This window comes from Podarcis vaucheri (assembly GCF_965113315.1).
Source record: "Podarcis vaucheri genome assembly, chromosome: 9".
Classification (NCBI taxonomy): domain Eukaryota; kingdom Metazoa; phylum Chordata; class Lepidosauria; order Squamata; family Lacertidae; genus Podarcis; species Podarcis vaucheri.
Window position 1 is genome coordinate 77,970,485 of NC_138767.1, and position 21,067 is coordinate 77,991,551.

At 43.1% G+C, this 21,067-nt stretch overlaps 1 protein-coding gene across 6 annotated transcripts in view; it reads right to left on the reverse strand.

The window, feature by feature from the left end:
- RGS12 (regulator of G protein signaling 12) overlaps positions 1-21,067 on the reverse strand; it is an 87,062-nt gene that overhangs the window by 42,733 nt on the left and 23,262 nt on the right. For 4 of the 6 annotated variants that reach the window (XM_082238502.1, XM_082238501.1, XM_082238503.1 and 1 more), the window contains exon 4: positions 3,710-3,731. In XM_082238502.1, the coding sequence (XP_082094628.1) occupies positions 3,710-3,731 (22 nt within the window). Of the gene's footprint in view, positions 1-3,709; positions 3,732-13,904; positions 14,083-19,422; positions 19,923-21,067 lie in introns of those variants that run through there. The other 2 variants (XM_082238505.1, XM_082238506.1) reach the window with 2 other exon arrangements.

The following is a 21,067-nucleotide window of genomic DNA, read 5'->3' on the forward strand; positions in this document are numbered from 1 at the left end:
TTGCTTCGCAAGACGAAAAAACCGCTAGATGAAGAGAATCACAGAACGGATTCTTTTCGTCTTGCGAGGCACCACTGTATTGTTTTCTATTTTACTGTGGCCTACTGGTGAAGGGCAGTATACACAACTTGCAAGACACAGAGAAGGAGGGCTGGATGAAGTTATGGAAGACACACAAAAGTCAACCACCCACCTGTCACATCATGTGGACAAAGCGATAATTGCGCTCAGAGGGGGACGGGGGAATGGGGTGGTGCAAGGGGACCTTGCCCTCTACTGGGGTGAGGAGCCCTTTTCAGCTCAAGGGCTGCATTCTGCTTGGGGCAGCCTTCTATGAGCAACATGCCAGCCGTGGGTGAGCCCAGATGCGAAAGTGGGTGGAGCAGTGGGTGTATTCTAATGCAGTGGGCTAGTTTCCACACCCACAGCATATCTCCACATCCTCTAGACAAGCAAAAGGCATTAATACAGGGTCTCTATTAATGACTTTAACAGTTGGAGTCGTACAGTTTTACTTTGCATTCCCACTCCAGCAGATGAAATTAAAGATCCTTCTGGTAAGTTATTAGCAATTTTATGCACACTGATAAACAAACCCTCTCTTTCTTGTTGTCCTCCTTGTTATAACATCTCCACAACTGTTACAAATAAAAATGCAAAGTGGGGAAATTGTAACTGAATGGAAAGGCAAATTCAAATAATTTTCCTATTTACCAGTTTCTTCCTTTCATAAAAATACTACCAAAAATGGAACCTTTTAAAATAAAAAGCTAACAATATTACTGATTGCAAGAGGTTTTTTTTAGTTTTAGTTTAATAATCATGCCAAAAATATTTAAGCAAAGAACTACCCTTTCAAAACAAATATTTCCCATGCAATCATTTTTACAGTGAAACAGCACAATCCCATTCAGAATGCCTATATCTCTAAATGATCATCAGCATCACTGAAGGTATTACCTGGATATAGCTGGTAAGAGCCACTGTAGTGCCATTTAACCAAATCCTTGAAACCATTCACTGAAAACCATCCTTCTGTATCCATTCCTAACACAGATCCATTCCCCTAGAGCACGCTTGATAGACGCTCTCTGAACAGTGTGGAACATTGTTCTTCTGCAACACCGCCCACTATATTACAACATCTTCTTCAAACAACTCTTCAACAAATTACCCATTTTTTACTTGAACGTCTATTTCCCCTTATAGCCACAAGAGATATCCTCAATATACTTGGCACAAAGCATTATGAAAAGCTGGATAAATAATTTAAAGGAAGGGCCTTCAACTGCTGTCGCTGAAGGAACATGAATTATTCACATTGTACTGGCATTGCAAGTAACGGCAGCTGATTTGGACAGCAAAGAACTGAAACACAACGTACACCTCCATGCTCCTCAAAAGACTTTTCCTGCTAGCCATTACAAGGGGAGCAGGGAGAGAAATGGTTGGGTTTGTTCTGGGTGTTCTGTTGCCTGCACTTTGACCACTGTCCTACTCATTCTTAAAGGTCCATTTCATGGTTTCCAGGAGGAAGATTACGTCACAGGACACTCCGGCTGCTCCAACCAGGTCTCCCTGCTATTCCTTGCCCTTTTGTTCTTTTAAACTCAGTTCAGTCAGGGATCCTGGTGCAGGGACACTGCCATTTTGACTTCCCAGGGCAGGGCGGCAGGGCGGGACGGGGACTTCCGTTTTGCCTCAGGCGGTGAAACAGGATGCGCTGCCCCTGGTCTAGTGGCATGGACATGGCCCCTTTCACTTTACTGGGACAGGTAACACTAACACTCCTTTCCTTCTCTGCCCATGCCCTTCCCCCCCCTTCCCTTTCTAAGTTTAGCCATGGTTTTGCTAGCAGGATGTCTTTATCTAATAACTCAAAATACAAAATCACAGCCTCAGTAAAACCAGTTACAGATAGGTAGCCGTGTTGGTCTGCCATAGTCAAAATAATAAAATTCCTTCCAGTAGCACCTTAAAGACCAACTAAGTTAGTTCTTGGTATGAGCTTTCGTGTGCATGCACACTTCATCACCAAACTCAAAACCATGGAGAGACCTGGTCTGAACAGAGACATTGGATTCTTATCTCATTATACATGACTAAGCCATTTTTCACCTTCTCACCCCTTGCCTTTTCCTGTAAGACCTATTGCAGTCGTTAAGAGTCGTCAACAGGCTCATCTCAGCTATCTGCCAATCTCCTATTCCCACCACCCTTCTGAGTAATACCCCTCCCCACCTTCTCACTATATAGAAGGGTCTGGCAACTTCTGTTTCAGTGTATCTGAAGAAGTGTGCATGCACACGAAAGCTCATACCAAGAACTAACTTAGTTGGTCTTTAAGGTGCTACTGGAAGGAATTTTTTTATTTTCAGTAAAACCAGTTACAAAGAGTGGTGAACTAAGATTAACTGGCAATCAGAACAGGTTTGAAAGAGAAACAACAATTTTTGCCCCCTTCTCAGTGATACAGATAAAAGTCTCTCCAAGAAAAAGACTCAGCGGGGGCCTCTAAAAACCGGCCTGGAAAGAGCTGCATGCAGGGACTCCTGATAGTAACTACAGAAAAAGAAGACGTGACTGATCATTGCCAACATCTATCTCTAAAAGGATCTCTAGCATATTTCCTATCTACGAGCTATGAAGGTAAAACATTAAGAAAGGCCAATGAAACAGCTCCTCTATACTTAGATATTGATAAAATTGTAAATAAGCTTTACAATCACTAAAGGCATACCAAGGAAGGCAGAGTACACCTCACAGGCTTCAGCATGTACAAATTTTGCAACTTGAGTATACCTGTCTCTCTCTTCCTGTTCTCTTTTCCTTTTGCACTGAGTCGGTTAGATAGTCTGGCTACATGGACAGGGACTGTATTGTTTATTAACTTTATGGTGCTTTATAAATTATTAGTATTAGCAGCCGTAGTAATACGGGAGGAGCACTACTCTGTCAGTCTCCAGGCACTGATAGTGCCTTTAATGCAAATCCTATTTGGGCATTTTAGGTATGATTAACAAGAAGACAGGGCATCATCTGGATGAGTAATCAGGAATGACAGATGCCTTGATATGAGATTGGCCCATTGTACAACTAGATTTTCCAGGATCACGCCCTCCTGAAGGGAGTTCCTGGCAAACCTGGACGGGGCTGGAGGATGTAGACATTCTTAGTGAACCACAACAAACACAGATCAGCATTATACTCAATAAACTCCACTGAGACATTAATATTAGGTCTCTTTTCCAAACAAATACGACTAGCCATTATGTTGATTTTATTCCTTTATCTTTATCTTTTTGTTAGCTGGTTTGAAGGTAGTTTTTGTTGTTGTTTTACAACATGGGTAGACAACCTAAGGCCCGAGGGACGGATCTGGCCAATTGCCTTCTAAATCCAGCCCGCGGATGGTCCAGGAATCAGCGTGTCTTTACATGAGTAGAATGTGTCCTTTTATTTAAAATGCATCTCTGGGTTATTTGTGGGGCATAGGAATTCATTCATATTTTTTTTTTTCCAAAATATAGTCTGGCCCCCCACAAGGTCTGAGGGACAGTGGACCGGCCCCCTGCTGAAAAAGTTTGCTGACTCCTGTTTTACAATCAAGTGGTATACAATTTTTATAAAATAAGGCTGCTAAAATTATCATCCAATGCCACAGTGCCAAATTAAGAAACATCAAATATTTTCACATATTAATCCTTACCTCCATCAGACACGGCTGCACACTGCAAAGAGAGAGGGAGAAACAGCAGTTACACAAAAACTGCTATAGATAATGAGCATTGTTCAGTTATCAAAAGTATATGAACCAGACTTTTGTTCCAAATTCACTGATAATTTTGAGCCACCCATTGCAGCCCCTTCAGGGCAATTTCATTCTCCCCACCAATGTCAACAAACGTGTTCCCGCTGGCTATAAAGGGAATAAGATCAACTTTGGGTTGTGGATTAGTAACATTATTTGTATGTAAGGGTTTGAATCTATTCCCAAGGGTGATCAGTAGTCTTTGATTTCTCTATACAGTTAAGATAACCCAAAGGTTTCTTTTGTTCCTGTTTTGGTTTTAATGCAGACATTCAGGCCCTGCTCAAACTGAAGAGTTTATGAATTTAACATCTTAAATTGCTGCTTCTCCTACGCGCCAAGTGGAACACAGGGTTTATAAAATCTTACAAGGTCCAGAATGTTTAGAAACCAAAGAGATTTTGTCCATATGCAATTTAGGCTCAAAATATAAATTTGTTTCTTTCTGGCTTCTGTGTGGATTGCACTGAATATTTTTTATTTTGCCAAATAAATAACCAGCATCAGGAGTCTAACACAATTAATCACTGGTAATTTTTTTTCATACCATGATTCAAAATACAACCATCTTGCTTTCCAAGCCTATTCACAGCTTCTTAAAATACCTTTGTTCTGTAACTCAGTGGAAAATGTTGCCTCCCAGCAGAATTTATTATTTATCAGACTTACAGCTTCTGTCATCCCAAAGCCTTGAGGCAGGGAGCTAAACTAAATTATCCAACCATTCTTCCCCTCTTTCTATTACCAAAATGCATATGAGGAAACAAAACTCCAAATAATTTAAGCTGGCATGTCTGGAAAAGAATTCCAAACCTACGTGTCAGCCACTGATGGGGGAGGTCCTTTCTCCATATTGTGAAGGGATAAGGGCAGACCAGTTCCCCAAACTGGGGTTTAGCTACCCCTTCTTTAGACCTTTCCCCCACTCCTTACAAAGGGGGAGTGAACAATTTCAGATTTTAGTGCAGCTGTGATTAAGCAGCCTCTCCTCACCCTAGCTAAAGGTAGCACTGCAAGCCATTCTTCTTATTTGGCAGTGAATGTGAAGCAGGAGTGCTCTCTCCTGACATTGAGTTTAGTCCAGGTTTCTCTTACCTGCATGACATCAACATTCCGTAGAACCTGGAAACTTACAGAGCTATTTTTTTAAAGAAAATAAATGTGTGTTTTTAAAGCAACTTTCTTTTTAAAATTTACAAACCTATATACCCATACTTTTTGCTCTATAAGACTCACTTTTTCCCTCCTAAAAAGTAAGGGAAATGTGTGTGCGTCTTATGGAGTGAATGCAGGCTGCGCAGCTATCCCAGAAGCCAGAACAGCAAGAGGGATTGCTGCTTTCACTGCGCAGCGATCCCTCTTGCTGTTCTGGCTTCTGAGATTCAGAATATTTTTTTTCTTGTTTTCCTCCTCCAAAAACTAGGTGCATCTTGTGGTCTGGTGCGTCTTATAGAGCGAAAAATACGGTAATTCTGTGTATCAAGTGAGTCCCTTGAGAAATGTAGCAATCACTACATTAGTTTCTGGATGTCCTTGTTTTGCTTCCAAGTTCACTATTAGATGGAATAAAACTTCCACTTTACTCACAGAGTGATCCAAAGAGATTTACATTAAAAGCAATTAAAAACAACCTTTCGTACTATGCACAGCAGCACCATGTGGAAAACTTATCAGAACTGCAGGTTGGAATATTTAGCATAAAACTGAAATTAGATTTTCCGTTATAAAAGATTAAAGTGATGAAGGATTTTAAATTTTTTTGGTAGTAAGTTTCTCATTAGTTTCCCCCCAACTTAACACAATTGGTTTAATAAAGGGATTTTGACTTTTTCAATCTAGGTTTTTTGGGGGGGTGGGGGCAGCTAGGTACAGTGGTACCTCGGGTTAAGAACTTAATTCGTTCTGGAGGTCCGTTCTCAACCTGAAACTGTTCTTAACCTGAAGCACCACTTTAGCTAATGGGGCCTCCTGCTGCCACTGTGCTGCACAATTTCTGTTCTCATTCTGAAGCAAAGTTCTTAACCTGAGGTAATAGTTCTGGGTTAGCGGAATCTGTAACCTGAAGCGTATGTAACCTGAGGTACCACTGTACTAACATCATCAGCTTTGGAATTACTTTGGGCTATTATTAATTGACCTTCACCCCCAGAAGTGCACTCCATTGCCTTTTGAGACAGATGGATGCCAACAATCATGGTTTTTAAAGTACTGAACTTTTGCGAATGGTTGCATGGCCATCTGCCATGGATGCTGTAGCTGAGATTCCTGAACTTCAGCGGGTGGACTACATGATCCTTGGGGTCCCTTCCAACTCTACAATTCTACGATTCTATGACTACTGGATTGTCTATGGGATATGTATTTGTGGGAAATGAAAGGTATGTAAATAAACTGACTATGGTTCTTTTTTTACCTATTTCTTTGTGTAGGCTTTTTATTTCTAAAGACTGACTGTAGACAAATGCCTGTCACATCCTGTTCTCGTTGCTTCCAGCATGCAGATGGTTGAACTGTAAACCAACCAGCAACTGCCACAGTTTAGGGCCAAGTAATGAACTGTTAGTTTAGACCAGTGTTTCCCAACCACTGTTCCGCGGCACACTAGTGTGCCGCGAGATGTTGCCTGGTGTGCCGCGGGAAAAATTAAAAAATTCGAAAGATTTTTTTTAAAAAAGTCAAATTTTCGATTGGGGCGCCATCACTAGATGACCCCTGGGGTTCCCTCCCTCCCTCCCGCTCTGCGCCTCCCTCCTCCTCCTCCTCCTCCGGGGAGGCCCTTCCTGGCTCTCAGCCAAGGCTTGGCGGCTGCCACTCACTCACTCGCTCGCCCACCCATCCCTGCACCCGGCCTCTCCCCCTCCGTCCCCGGTGCGGGGGCTGCCGGGATCCGTAGTCCCCTCGCCCTTGGGCTCCGCGCCCGCGCGGGGTGCGCAAACTACGTTTCCCAGCGTGGCCTGGCGGGCCGGGCGTTTTGTTTGAAGCGCTCTTCTCCCGGCCATGGAATGAGCGCAGCGGCGGCGGCTGGGCGGGCAGGGGCTCTTCCGCGCAGACCCCGTGCAGCCTGCCTGCGCCCCCGCGGAGATCGGGTGGCAGGATGGAGCCCGGGGATCCCCACGGAGGCGGAGCGGCGTAGGCGTAGGCTGCCCCCCAGGTAGGGCTGCGTCGGGGTTTTTTTATTTTTGCAATGCTGCATCCGCGCTGGAGGGGACGCATCGGACCGCGGGGAGACCCCTTGGCGGGCGTGCAAGGCAATGCATGCGTGCAGGCGTTGCATGGAGTGCAGTGCAATGCAATGGCAACGCGGCGCCCTGCATGCATGCATGCAACTTCCACCGGCGCTCCGGACTTGGCAGGTGAGGGGGGTCCCCAGTGGGCGGCAGAGAGAGCCAGGAGGGCGAAGGGGAGCCGGGGGGAGCAGCGCTGCTCCCCGAGCCAAGCCTGGGGGGAAACTTCGGCGTCGTTGCGCCGGGTGTTGGAAGCGGAGGCTGGCGGGGGCCCCTCACCTGCAAAACCTGGTCGCCTCTCATATATTTCGTGCATTGCATTCATCGCCCGCTTTCTCCTCCAAGGAGCTCCCGGGGGCGCGCGTGGTTCTCCCCGTGTTATCCTCGCAACAGCAGCCCTGCGAGGTGGGTCAGGCGAGTGGCCCAAGGGAGCACCCAGGGATTGTCCTGGCCAGGTGGGGTGATTTGAACCCTGCTCTCTGCCTGGTCTTCGTCCTCATTTAGCCCCCACATGTGCATGACTGTGCATGACTGAGGTTTTCCCCCCTCGTCTTGGCTATGGTGTGAGTCTGTGCTGTTAATTAATGGGGTTCTGCCTTCGGAGAAGATGAGCCAGCCCTCAAGGAGGTGATTATGTAATTTGCTAGCAATTCATGTCCCTCCCGGCGTGACGCTGCGCGCTGACGTCACGGGTGGTGTGCCTCGAGATTTTTTTCATGAAACAAGTGTGCCTTTGCCCAAAAAAGGTTGGGAAACACTGGTTTAGACAATAAACCTTTTTTAAAAAAAAAAATGCAGAACATTATGATAGCCTAGATCTTCCCCCATCCCTGCCAATTTATTAATCGTTTCAACACACTTTCTCAGTTCCAGTAACTCCACAGGAATATTGACTGGCACAATAACAATTCTTTTAAAAAAATCTAGGGAGATGTGTGACAGCTACTTAAGTCTTCCCTACCTCTTATTCTCAGTATTTGCTTATTTACAGGAATGTAATCAAATAAATCATTTGCAACAGTTGAGTGTTTCAACCCTAAACAAGATCCCTACTTCACACAATCACAGATTATTTATGTATGTCAAGTGTCTACCTGCTTGAGGATCACAGTCATAGTTGCTTCCATTCACAAATCTGGCATTTGACTGCATATGAAAGATTTATAAAACAGTTTAGAAAAAGATTAGGATATTTAAAATTGATATCTAAAGCGGACACAATCCACCTGCCACTTTGATACTCAAATCCCAGACTACTGAAGGGAAGCAATTTTGATCATGATTCCCAAGCCGGGAAATGACCCTTAATATACAAAACTGTATAGATCTATTTGCCTCCTTAAGATGTATCATATGATTATTCCCTAAAAGATATTCTCTTTTTCTATTGTCTCTTTTTTTGCTGATAAGCAATTTAAAAGGGTACCCCTCATAAATGCCTTAGGGGCCTCGCAAATTATTTCAATGGTAGGAACTGATTCAGTATTACTGTCCAAATATTACAGCCATTTCTTTATTAAGCAGAAGAAACTTGTTTAGGTGATGTCAGGGAACTGACATCGGAGCTAGAGGCGGAGGGAAGGCTCTCAAATGATGCTGGAGAAGGGCCCAGCAGGGAGAGAGGCAGCTCCGCAGATGGGGAAGCAAATCAGCGCAACACCAGGGTTATAGAGGGGCTGATGGGGGAATCGGCGAGAGGGCTCCAGGACTCTTCACCGGACACCTGCGGGGAGAGCACAGGTCCTCCGCTACCCATGCCCACCCTGCACAGAAGACTTCCACGCAGAGAGAGTAGGAGGAGACTGGGTGTCAAACAACTTTTATGTTGGAAAAGATTTAAGAAACGCCCACTGACGGATTCTGCTAGCGACTGAGGCAGCCACGAAGTGAAGGGCTGCCCAGACTGAAAGGTTTAGCAAGGCAACAAAGCCTGGAGAGGCGGCAACTTACGCACGAGCAACCCATACACATTACAGGTGACAATATTCCTAGTATCATTATATCTAGCAAAATTTAATTCTAAACTTGGGGCCTGCTTTGCATAGGTCTGTGCAGCAACATGAGAAGCCATTGCTTTGTCAGTCATCTTTGCAGAAAAGTGTGTGTTGGTGGGGAACCAGTATTTAATATTTAACCTGCATAGCACTACCTGATCCAGATGGAAGAAACAGAGCTGGGTGTCAACAGCATGCTCATGACACTGTGCCCCCAAACCCTAATGACCACACCCAACACCTCCATATAGATGTCACAAAGCAGGGAGGACAGGATGGAGCCCTGCAGGATCTCACCACACAAATGCTATGGGGTTGAAGTGAAGTCCCTCCCCATAACAATGTACCCTCAGATATTAACCAAGGAAGGTAACATGGCTGATGGTATTAAAAGCTGCTGAGAGAATGGGGGAAATTAACAGGGTCCAGATCCCCTGTGCCTCTTGATCTGGGTGACCAAATGAGTTAACCCAGGCTTGAAGCCAGATTGAAATGGGCCTTGTACTAAACCACTTCCAAGTATTAAATCTGCTTCCCCAACGAGTCATCAGTTTTTATTACAAGCTGATGGAGAAAATAGCTATTACCAAAATTAGAAGCATGTATACAACATAGTCATATGGTTTCCAAACTCCTATTTTATAAACAAATAGTGAGCCCTCTAGTGTATCTAGCACAGTGTAACCTACCATATTAATTATAAAAGTTACTTCCTTCCCTGAAGTATAAAGGTAAAGGGACCCCTGACCATTAGGTCCAGTCGCAGATGACTCTGGGGTTGCAGCGCTCATCTCACTTTATTGGCCGAGGGAGCCGGTGTAAAGCTTCCGGGTCATGTGGCCAGCATGACTAAACTGCTTCTGGCGAACCAGAGGAGCGCACGGAAACACCGTTTGCCTTCCCGCCGGAGCGGTACCTATTTATCTACTTGCACTTTGACGTGCTTTCGAACTGCTAGGTTAGCAGGAGCAGGGACCGAGCAACGGGAGCTCACCCCGTTGCAGGGATTTGAAATGCCGACCTTCTGATCGGCAAGTCCTAGGCTCTGTGGTTTAACCCACAGCGCCACCTTCCCTTCCCTGAAGTATACCATGTGTCAAATTAAGATCTCCATTTTCTTATCTAATGAATCTACCACATTCTACTCTTTTACCTTGATTAATGAACAGTACGATCCTACACTTGTCAACTTAGAAGCAAGTCCCAAAGAGTTCAGCAGAGCTTTACTTCCAGATAAATGCAAATGGAATTGTAGCCAAAAATCAGTATTATAGACAAGAAGAAAAATAAATGATGTTCAAACTATGTTGCACTCCTAGTGATAGTAAGCTCTTCTTATTGGGGATAATTTTAAAAGACACCCTGAAGATACCTGGCCAATGCCTGCTCCTCCGCCTCTCCCCTCCTTAAGATTTTGCCATCTTCTTCAATGCTATAATTGAATCTATTTGCTCTGACACCCCTCTCTCCTCCCTCTTCCAGATCTCCCTCCTTCAGAACTCTTTTTCTCGTTGTTTAACTTTGACCCTTGAACTACAACCACTTGCTGGCTGCAATGAGGGTGTGTGTGTGTGTGTGTGGAATGTACTGTACAAAAGGTAAAAAAAATCACATCTGTTGACTTGTGTTTCCTGGAAGGTTACTCTCAAGTTAATACATTCCTTGAGCTATTTTACTTGGACCTTCACTATTCTCTCTATATTTAGTGTCCCTGGAAAACAGCTTCACATCCTATGGCTTTCAATACTACCAAAGATACTGACAACCTTGGAATTAATATCTCTGAGGATAGGTTATTGTTTTAAATGTTTTTCATTGTTTCTACATTCTTTGGACATGTTTTTACCTCTACTATATTGTTTTACCAATTTGTTGATTGCTACTCTGGGCTCCTTTGGGAGGAAGGACAGGACAGAAATAAAATCAACAAATAATAAAACAGTAGTTTATATGCTGATGAAATCCTGTTCTACTTCTGAACCAGTCTTGCATCTCCAAGCGCTTCTCTAATATTTCCCCTTGTATGCTTTATGGTTCTCTCAAGCTTAGAATGTCCAATAACAGTATTTTCACCTTTTTTATTTGTATGCATTTTCTTAATTTATGCCTTCGACATTTGAGTCAAGGCAATTTATGAACATATAAAAACCGCTAAAATAGTTTTTAAAATGGTACAAAAAATAGCAAGACAGGTTTAAAAATAATACAAAATGAGCAGAGGCACCTTCTCATGAAACTGGAGAAGCCTGTTGAAATAAAAATGTCTTCCGTTGTTTCTAGAAAGTAAAAATAGTGGGTGCCTGTGCAATACCTCAACAAGAATGGTGTTCTACGGAACAGAGGCAGCCACACTAATAGCCTTGCCCAAGTTAGTGTGGGGATGGTACTTGAAGGAGAAACTCTTCTGCAGAATGCAGCAACTGACTGGGTATACAAGCAATAAGGCACTCTCTGAAGTACGTAACCTAGTCCTCATTTGTGTAAAGCCTTAATACTACAAAATCTTGAACATGGCCGGGTAGCCCATTGGAAGCCACTGCAAATCCTTCAAACAAAGCGTTATATGCTGGTGATAGACAGTCCCCCACCCCGCCAGCCATCTAACCACTGTTGGTTGGGGTTGGGGAAAGATGCAGCTTCCAGGCCAGCCCCAAGGGTAGCCCCCCCCTAAAGGTAAAGGTAAATGGACCCCTGACCATTAGGTCCAGTCATGACCGACTCTGGGGTTGGGGCGCTCATCTTGCTTTATTGGCCGAGGGTACAGCTTCCGGGTCATGTGGCCAGCATGACTAAGTGCACGGAAATACCTTCCTGCCGGAGCGGTACCTATTTATCTACTTGCACTTTGACGTGCTTTCGAACTGCTAGGTTGGCAGGAGCAGGGACCAAGCAGTGGGAGCTCACCCCGTCGCGGGGATTTGAACCGCCGACCTTCTGATCGGCAAGTCCTAGGCTCTGTGGTTTAACCCACAGCACCACCTGCATCCCTTCTCCCCCCCCCATACTTCTCCTTTAATCCCTATACAGTGGTACCTCTGGTTGCAAACGGGATCCGTTCCGGAGCCCCGTTCGCAATCTGAGCAGAACGCAACCCGCGTCTGCGCGTCGTGATTCACCGCTTCTGCGCATGCGTGTGATGTCATTTTGAGCGTCTGTGCATGCGACGAAACCTGGAAGTAATCCTTTCCAGTACTTCCGGGTCGCCACGGGACACAACCTGAAAAGATTTAACCCGAAGCATCTTTAACCCAAGGTATGACTGTACTGGCTTCCAGCCATTCCAGGCCCTTGAACAAGCCAGAACCCCTAGTCTCTCACCTGCCCCTATCTCCTTCCTCTTGTATCCTGGCACACACCTACCTGTGTCTTTCACTTTTTAAACACCCTCACCAACCATCAGAAGGTTTCCTACTCCCTGCAACGACAGCTGCTTTCTCCATTGCTGCCCCTTCTGCCTGAAATTGCTTCCCAGAAAGTTTCAGAGACCAGCTTCTTTCTTTACTTCAAGTCCCTCCTCAAAACTCATGTTTTTCATGAAGCCTGTGGAACAACCCTCAGACCCTAACCCAGTGTAACTAAACCTCAGTAGGTGCAGCTGAAGTAATTGCATATTCTTCCCATTTACCCTGATATCCCTTCCCCTGTTGTTCTCTTTGTGTCTATTTTTCAGATTGTAAAGTGTCATGCCTACAACAACAACGCATATGAGAAACAACCTGAATGGTATATAAATGATTGCTGTTATCACACAGCAGATACGCCTGTTCTGCTGCTGAGATCTAGAGTGTTTCATGTGATGTTCTGTACTGGGACTTTTCAACTCTCCCCATCTGGCAACAGCCCCTCACCCTCTGAAAGCTCTCCTGGCAGATTAAGGGGCTCCCTTCCGTGAAGCACCCTCTCTTGTGTCTTCCTGGTTTCTGGTCAATGTTTCTATTTTGCAAATTATATTTTTGCAAACACAGAGATTATGCATATTCAATATTTTCATTTAAATTTAAAAATTCAAATGACACACAACCTCTCTGGACGTAAGTATGAAAATAAATATTATTTTAAAAACACTACCTAAACATAAAAATATAAGTATTACTATTATGAAATGAATGCCTTAAAAAGATGTATTTTACTTTCTGCATATTTTCATTCCCGGTTCCTGCCCCAGTTATCACTCATTCATTTTACTTTGATATTTTTTTAAAGAAAAGGACAGATATATATCAGACATTTCTTACAGAGGAAATTGAAGCAGGTTATTTTTAAAACACCAAAAAGTAACAAAGTAACTGTAATAAATCATAATTTCTGTTGTGCAGGAAGCTGATTCATCACAATTTGATAACATTCCTTTACTTCAGAATGATTTTTAAAATTATTTTCTTTCCACTTCTAAAATTGTCTACTTGCATAAAAACAATAAAGCAAGAAGAAGACAAAGATGATAGTCTTTTTCTTGCCATGTTAGAGAAATTATTACAAGAGACTGGTGTCAAAAAAATTCAACTCAAATTTAAAAAAATTAAAGGTTTTTCCTCCAAAACAGAAATGCATTTGTGTGGTTTATTGCAAACAGACAAGAAGACATAAGCAATCTGTACCATTTATAGATGATTGTCAAATTTGCTTTTCATCTTGAAACATCTCTGATAAAGTTAATATTTACACACTAAAATTTGATGAGTAAAACTGCTGCTATGTTGTTTTTTTCACATAGCTCCCATAATCAACATTTGTTTTTTTAAATTATTTTTTCACAAAATACAATTTCAGCTATAAGTTTCAAAAGTCTTAATATGGAATAATAATAATCTATAATTCTGGTCTCTAATCTCCAATGCAAGACAGTCCCTTGTGACAAGCAATCATATTGCTTACCTGTTCATCGTAAGAAAAAGCAGTTATTTTTGCCAGAAGCACCTTTCCTAAATTCATCTTTACTTTAGATGGTGGAGCATTTCTTAAATAAAATAGGTTCTCAAGAGCTTAAGTGCACCATCCAATACTCCGCACTGCCTGTGCAAAATGCCTACAAAGTTTAAAGGCATTTCACATGTTCTATTTTACTCCCTTTATGTTACCAATAGCAACCAGCCACCGCAGAACGCTCCAGTTCATCATGGATCAGATTGTATCTCGGCTATCTCACAGAACAAGGATAGTTTGGAGAATTGGGGCTGTGGTATTTAACAAATCCTGTCTGTAGCAAATAACATAACACACTTTATTCAGTCTGAAATGGTGCGTTTGCAGAAGAACACTATAGTTAGGTCTGTGCATCTGCCATGGCTGCAAGAGTGCAAAAATGGGCAAGGTGTGGCAGTAGGTATAGAATTCAGCTTCCAGAGCATCTCAGATTTATATTTTTTAAAGGAGGTTTCCAGTCCTCATAGCTGCAAAGATAGCAAGGTTTGCTGAATCTCAAGATACCTGCTGGGTTGCTGAATAATTGGTTTGGGGAGCAGCTTTGAAGTCTTTGTCCTTTCCACTACTGGAAAAAGGTAATATATCAGGATTATCGAAAATCAGTGTGTATGCGTATGTTGTATTAAATGCTCCTTAAAAACAGGTGGTGAAAAATTATACAGGAATGCAATAGTCTATTATCCGGGACCCTTTACCAAAACTAATAGCAAAAGTTGAAGACTGCTCTTCTATGTAAAACAACAAACTGGGGACAGAACTAGATTTAATGTTTGAGATAAAGTATAATAAATGTGACACAGCAGAGTATGTATTTGTCATGAAGGTTTGCACAACCCCTGCCTGTCTACCAATATTGCCTGTCCATCAAAGACTCCATTGCTCAAAGGTGGGATAGACATGTCTCAAGCATCCCCACTCTCCTTATATAATACTGTTTTTTCTTTAGTTATCTTTAGAGGCAGCAGTGTGCAGGAGTAACAGGATGTCCTGGGAGGTGTGCTGTCTTCCAGCTGCAAAGATTCACAATGTGACAGAGAAGTTGCCAAATCTTATCAAGTCCACTGACACCAACCCCTTCTTTTTGATTCATGTGGGCACAAACAATACTGCCAAACACAGCCTTTGACATATGAGACTCTGGCCAGGAGGCTGAAGGGCCTTGAGACACATGTGTTTTTAAATCTCTCCTTTCTGTTGGAAGAGAGAGGAAAATACTGGAAGTAAACCACTGACTGGTTGTCAGGAAGGATTTGGCTTCTTAGACCATAGTCTCCGCTTCCTTGAGGAAGGACTTCTGGCAAGACATGGGTTGCACCTCACAGTGGTCGGCAAAAATGTGTTTGGAGAATGGGGAAATCACAAAGGAAGAGTATATCTGAGTAGCCAATAGTTGCAGGGAGAAGGTCAGGCGGGCCAAAGCTCAGAATGAACTCAGGCTTGCAAGAGAGGTTAAAAATAAAATTTTAAAAGCTTTCTTCAGTCATGTTCAAAGTAAGAGGAGGAACAAGCAAGTAGTAAATCCTCTATGTGCAGAGGATATAGGTGAGAGTGACTTTAACTTTTTTTCCTTCAAAGGAACATCTTGAAGATCCACACACAAGCCAGGCATCTAAGTTGAACCAGGCAAAGCTTACTCAAGGTGTCAGAGTAGCTTTGGGGTCCCACAATGTGACCCTTGTGAGCACTATCTTCCCACAGACAACCTGAGCACTCTGAATTTTATTTTATTAAAAAAAAAAAGAGTTTTTAGGATTACTCCTTGAGGGTAATGTGGCAATGGGCAGGGACAGACCAGATGCTGGATTACCTAAACAGGAACTGCCTTGCTTCATTAATGCAATGGGATTTACGTCTAAGTAAGCATGGCGCTGTGGGTTAAACCACAGAGCCTAGGACTTGCAGATCAGAAGGTTGGCGGTTCAAATCCCCTCGACGGGGTGAGCTCCCGTTGCTCGCTCCCTGCTCCTGCCAACCTAGCAGTTCGAAAGCACGTCAAAGTGCAAGTAGATGAATAGGTCCTGCTCCGGTGGGAAGGTAAACAGCGTTTCCGTGTGCTGCTCTGGTTTGCCAGAAGCGGCTTAGTCATGCTGGCCACATGACCCGGAAGCTGTACGCCAGCTCCCTCGGCCAGTAAAGCGAGATGAGCACCCCAACCCCAGAGTCGGTCATGACTGGACCTAATGGTCAGGGGCCCCTTTACCTTTAAGCTTACTCCTGGTACCCTCTAAGGCGAGGGGGTCCCCCCCCTGAAATGGAGACTCAACAAATCCAGGAAAGAGGTAGATAGATACTGGTTTGGGGCAATTATTGGCAGATGTAAAAACAAAAACAACCCCCCCCATTATGTTACAAGCAAATATAATTTTCAATGTTTTTCACAAAGAATCAAAGACAGTTCTATCAATGGGTTTCTGTCTCAAAAGACCCCCCCTTCCCAGGGAAGCAAATAAGTTTGTTTTCTGCACTGCATATTATTTGTTACAGCAGCATCAAATAACTAAAACAATAAATGAAGTAATGTAATAAGTGGCCTCAAGATTAAAATATTTTGCCTTGATCCTCTTTTCAGTTGTCAAAGCTCTGAACCCAATTTGGGTGCTAGAATCATAGAATCGTAGAGTTGGAAGGGATGCCAGGAGTCATCTGGTCCAGCCCCTGCAATGTAGGAATCTCAGCTAAAGCATCCGTGACAGATGGCCATCCAACCTCTGATTTAAAAACCTCCAATGAAGGAGAGTCCACCACCTCCCGAGGGAAACCATTCTCCTGTTGAACAGCTCAGAAAGTTCTTCCCAATGTTCAGCCTCAATCAGCCTGAGCTGTGCTGAGCTGCAACTTTCTCCCCCTCCTTTCCCTTCTCTGCGTGCAAAGTTCCTCTGCCTAGTTTGTGTTCAGCACATGATTCACTGACACAACCCCATCCCCTTCAGACCAACTGACACTGATAAGGCTCATTACTTGGTGTCCAGGGTGGTTCTCATGCTGAACATCTGAGTCAGATGTTCAGCATGCAAGTCACCCTGGCTGATCCCAGCGGCTGCTGTGCTGGGAAGGGAAGAGGCTCACTCATGTAGCAAGCTGCACTATACCTAGGGCCGTCTTTACCCGGGGGTGCAAGCAGTGTGGGGCACCCGGGTGCCAAATTTTGGGGGGCACCTGGTGCCCGCTGCTGAAGCCGCTTAAGCTCTTAACTATCTACCTGTCATGAAATAATACATAATTTTGATCAAGCTACAAAAACAAAATACATATATTATCGAAATGTACACCTACTGTTTCACTAAAGGACTTTCGACTTTGTGAGCTCATTTACCAAAGATGCGCCATGCCAGCGGTGGTGCTTATCATTCACAACGGCGGCGCTTGTCATTCACAACAGCACCGTGCACACAAAAGTAACTCTTACATCAAAATATTACGTTACATATTGCATTAAGCTGCTATGCGGCAGCGGGGTGAGCGGCACCTTTGACATGACTGATGTTTCTCCTAAGGAGGTGCCTAAACAATACTTGTAAGTTTAAGTGTGGTGGTGTTGTATACTTAAGTATAAGTGTATTGTAAAGAAATGAGAAAATAAAAATGCTTGTTTCTTTTTCCTTCCTTCTTTCCTAAGCAAGAGATCAGGCTTAAGCGTGGTGTCTGACATAAGCATAATAAAAATTAATTTGGGGGCTAAACTAAATTTGGGGGCGCTGGGGGGATCTTTGCACCCCGGCAGCACATATGCTAAAGACAGCGCTGACTATACCAGGCTTAACTATTTCTCCATTTAGTCTACTCTTACTGGCAGCGGCTGGCTCTCTAAGGATCTCAGGAAGAGAGAGGTCTTTTTCATTACTGGCCAGACAATCCTTTTCACTAGAGATGCAAAGGATCAAAGCAGGGCCCTCCGGTATGCCAAGGATGTGCTCTGTCACTGAGCAAACAAATGCTGAGAAGGGGAGGTGGACTTAATAAAATATTTAAAAAAAAAGAAAAAAGAAGGGGAGGTGGATGTTGGTGCAAATGGCACCGGCTTCTGCACTTCTCACAAGCTTTTTACTGGGAAGCGTAAAGAGGGAGAGGGCAGCTGCTGCTCTACTCCTTCAAGGCCACATTGTCTCTCCACTCCACTCACAAATTCAGCCCATGAAGAAAAACACACAGGCAGAGGATAGCAGGTGCTAGGGGATAGGGTCGGAGTTCAAAACCTGTGGGTTTCTCAGAAGGAATACTGGACTGTCTGCTGTTCAGGAGACTAAATTATAGGAACTCATGTTCTCTTCCAGCAAGGCAGTTCTTAAGTATGAATAGCCAGATCTGTTTAATCAAGGAATTTCTTAACTAGGACAGTTAGGGATGGAACCTCCATTTATGAAGGCCGTATATCTTGTGTTAGCAGCAGCTCCCAGCAGGAAGCAACAGAAGTTAGTGAAAATATGAAACACACCAAATACGTTAGTGTTATATATATGGGAATGGGAAGAATGCTGTATAAATATTCAAATTTAACTAATAGATTGACTAATCCTTCAATGATTAAGCTATTAAAGTTTCAATTAAGTTTCAGTCTTAATAATAATCCTTTTAAAACTATGAGATCGTATAGCAAAAATATATTATCCCTAGACAATCTACTTCGAAGAAAAAACTGTATCAAAGCATTCAAATGTCACTCTTAAGAAAACTGAACATGTTTTTCAGGATATGGTTGAAACTTACAATACCAATAAAAAATATGCTATCCAATGCATGCTAGCACTGAAGCGAGTCCAATTCTACTCATAAGTTTGTAGCCACAAAGGATTTTTTAGAAGACAATTTTTTGCGTATTAAAAATGTGCTTGTTTTATTTTCTTTACCAGTAAGAATAAGGATAGCCAAGAAATAGCCACAAAAATACGTAAGGTCTCTTTTAACAACCTGTTGAAGATAGATATGCCTACCAGTGAGGTGTGTGTGTGTGTGTTTTACTGGAATGTATGCCATTAACAATATAGCCGGGGCATATTGTTCCCCTTCCTTTTTTAATGACACAGAGCCTTTAGAATACTTCTCTGTGTTTCATTTAAGAAACATTAAACATTTTTAAAAACTGAAACATCCCCGTATCAGACTTTATCTGAGTCATGAAAACCCCCAACGGGTAGGTCTACCAAATAAACATACACAGAACCATCAAACCATGCAGTCAAATTATTTTTATACATGAGGAGCTGCCATTGTTTAATGCATTTAATTATTCTTAGAAAAATGACAGTGCACAGTGTTGCATAAGTACCTACTGGAAAACCACTTTACTGCTGACTTACACAATAAAAGAATTAAATATAAAAATTATCAGTTAACATTAATAGAGGGGGGAAATCAACTGGAGAGAATGTAGACTTTTACAGGAACTATATGGAAGACCTTGCAACTGAAGGCTGTCCTTTAAGTCACTTTCTTGAGTTCCATATACACTATTAGATAAATGAAGCATACTTACGTGACTAAAGTTGCAAAGTTCCTCCATGTACAAGTTGTCCCTAAGGGACTTCTCTCTCATGTTAAGGGAAGTTTCCTACGAACACACATGCTTACTTCTCCTGTCCAGTAAAACAAATGAAACTAAGGTGCCTCTTCTTCCTTCCTTCCTTCCTTCGCAGTGGAGACCCACCCAGACTAAGCACCAGTTTGTGTATCTACCCATCAAAAGAAAAAGAAAAAAACAGCTTGCACTCAAGGCTTTAAATTGTTGCTGTGACTGTCTTTGCATAACAATGAACCCTCCACAGAGACTGCATACTAGTGGTTCATAGGTTCAGTGTGAACTGTATAGAAAAACTTTAAACTAGTTCTAAAATCAAACAGCAACTTTATACAGCTTGTTCCCATTTTCTCTGTTTCTCAGCATGTAGCTGCATGTTCCTTCAAGATTGCAATCACACGCAAGCCTATTATGCTATTTGCTTCATCCGACTTGTCTGTTCCTTGCTCCTTTGACTAAGCAAAAGAAGGTTACAGAATTCTTTTTCCTTGTGCAACAGGATTCTCATACATTTCAGTACCACGCCCATTTATTTTAACTCGCAAGCCTATGAAGTACTGAGGATACGTCTATTATGTCATAGCATTAGTCAAACTCCAACCACAAAAAAGTCATTTGCGTCGCTAAAAATGACTACTTCTGAATATACTATATAAAAAATATATAGGATATTGCCACCCCAGTAATGAATTGTTAAAATCACGCTTTTCGAGCTACATTCTATTCAGTGTTCACTTTTTGAAGACTAGTAGAGACTCTCCCCGCTTACACATACACACACACAATGATGTGTTTCCTGCTTGGCAGGGGGTTGGACTCGATGGCCCTTGTGGTCTCTTCCAACTCTATGATTCTATGAAGGCCAGGCATTGTTATGAAAGCAGGGATTTAGTTACAAGGCATCAAACCAAGAACCTAGGCAAATTTACAACACAAATTCCACCACCTATATTATAAGAATATTTAGCATGCATGCATTAAATGGCCTCATTTGCATGCCACTTGAAACCATAATGAAGCTTAATTATGGTTTAAAGGTGAATGTGCAGTGTATTGATGCAGAGGAAGAAAACTGCAGCCCCTTCACTCCTCCCCCATTCTTGCTTCTGAGGGTTCAGCCTTAGGATTACGTCTGAACCAGGGATCCACGGTTTGCCTTCCCCAAACAAGCCATAACCAGTAAGGCAAGAACAAAATATGGTTATAGCTCATGGCTTGCTTGGAGAGATATACCGTATTTTTTGCTCTATAAGACGCACCAGACCACAAGTTTTTGGAGGAGGAAAACAAGAAAAAAAATATTCTGAATCTCGGAAGCCAGAACAGCAAGAGGGATCGCTGCGCAGTGAAAGCAGCGATCCCTCTTGCTGTTCTGGCTTCTGGGATAGCTGTGCAGCCTGCATTCGCTCCATAAGACACACACACATTTCCCCATACTTTTTAGGGGGGGGAGTGAGTCTTATAGAGCAAAAAATATGGTAATTCCCGAGTCTGGGTCCAAACGCAACGCTAAGCCAAAGCAGGGCTCAACTCCTGGCAGCATCAGCAGCGGGAGCAGCAGGGAGGGGTGGCGTGACCCCCCAGGACATGGCACATTCATTTT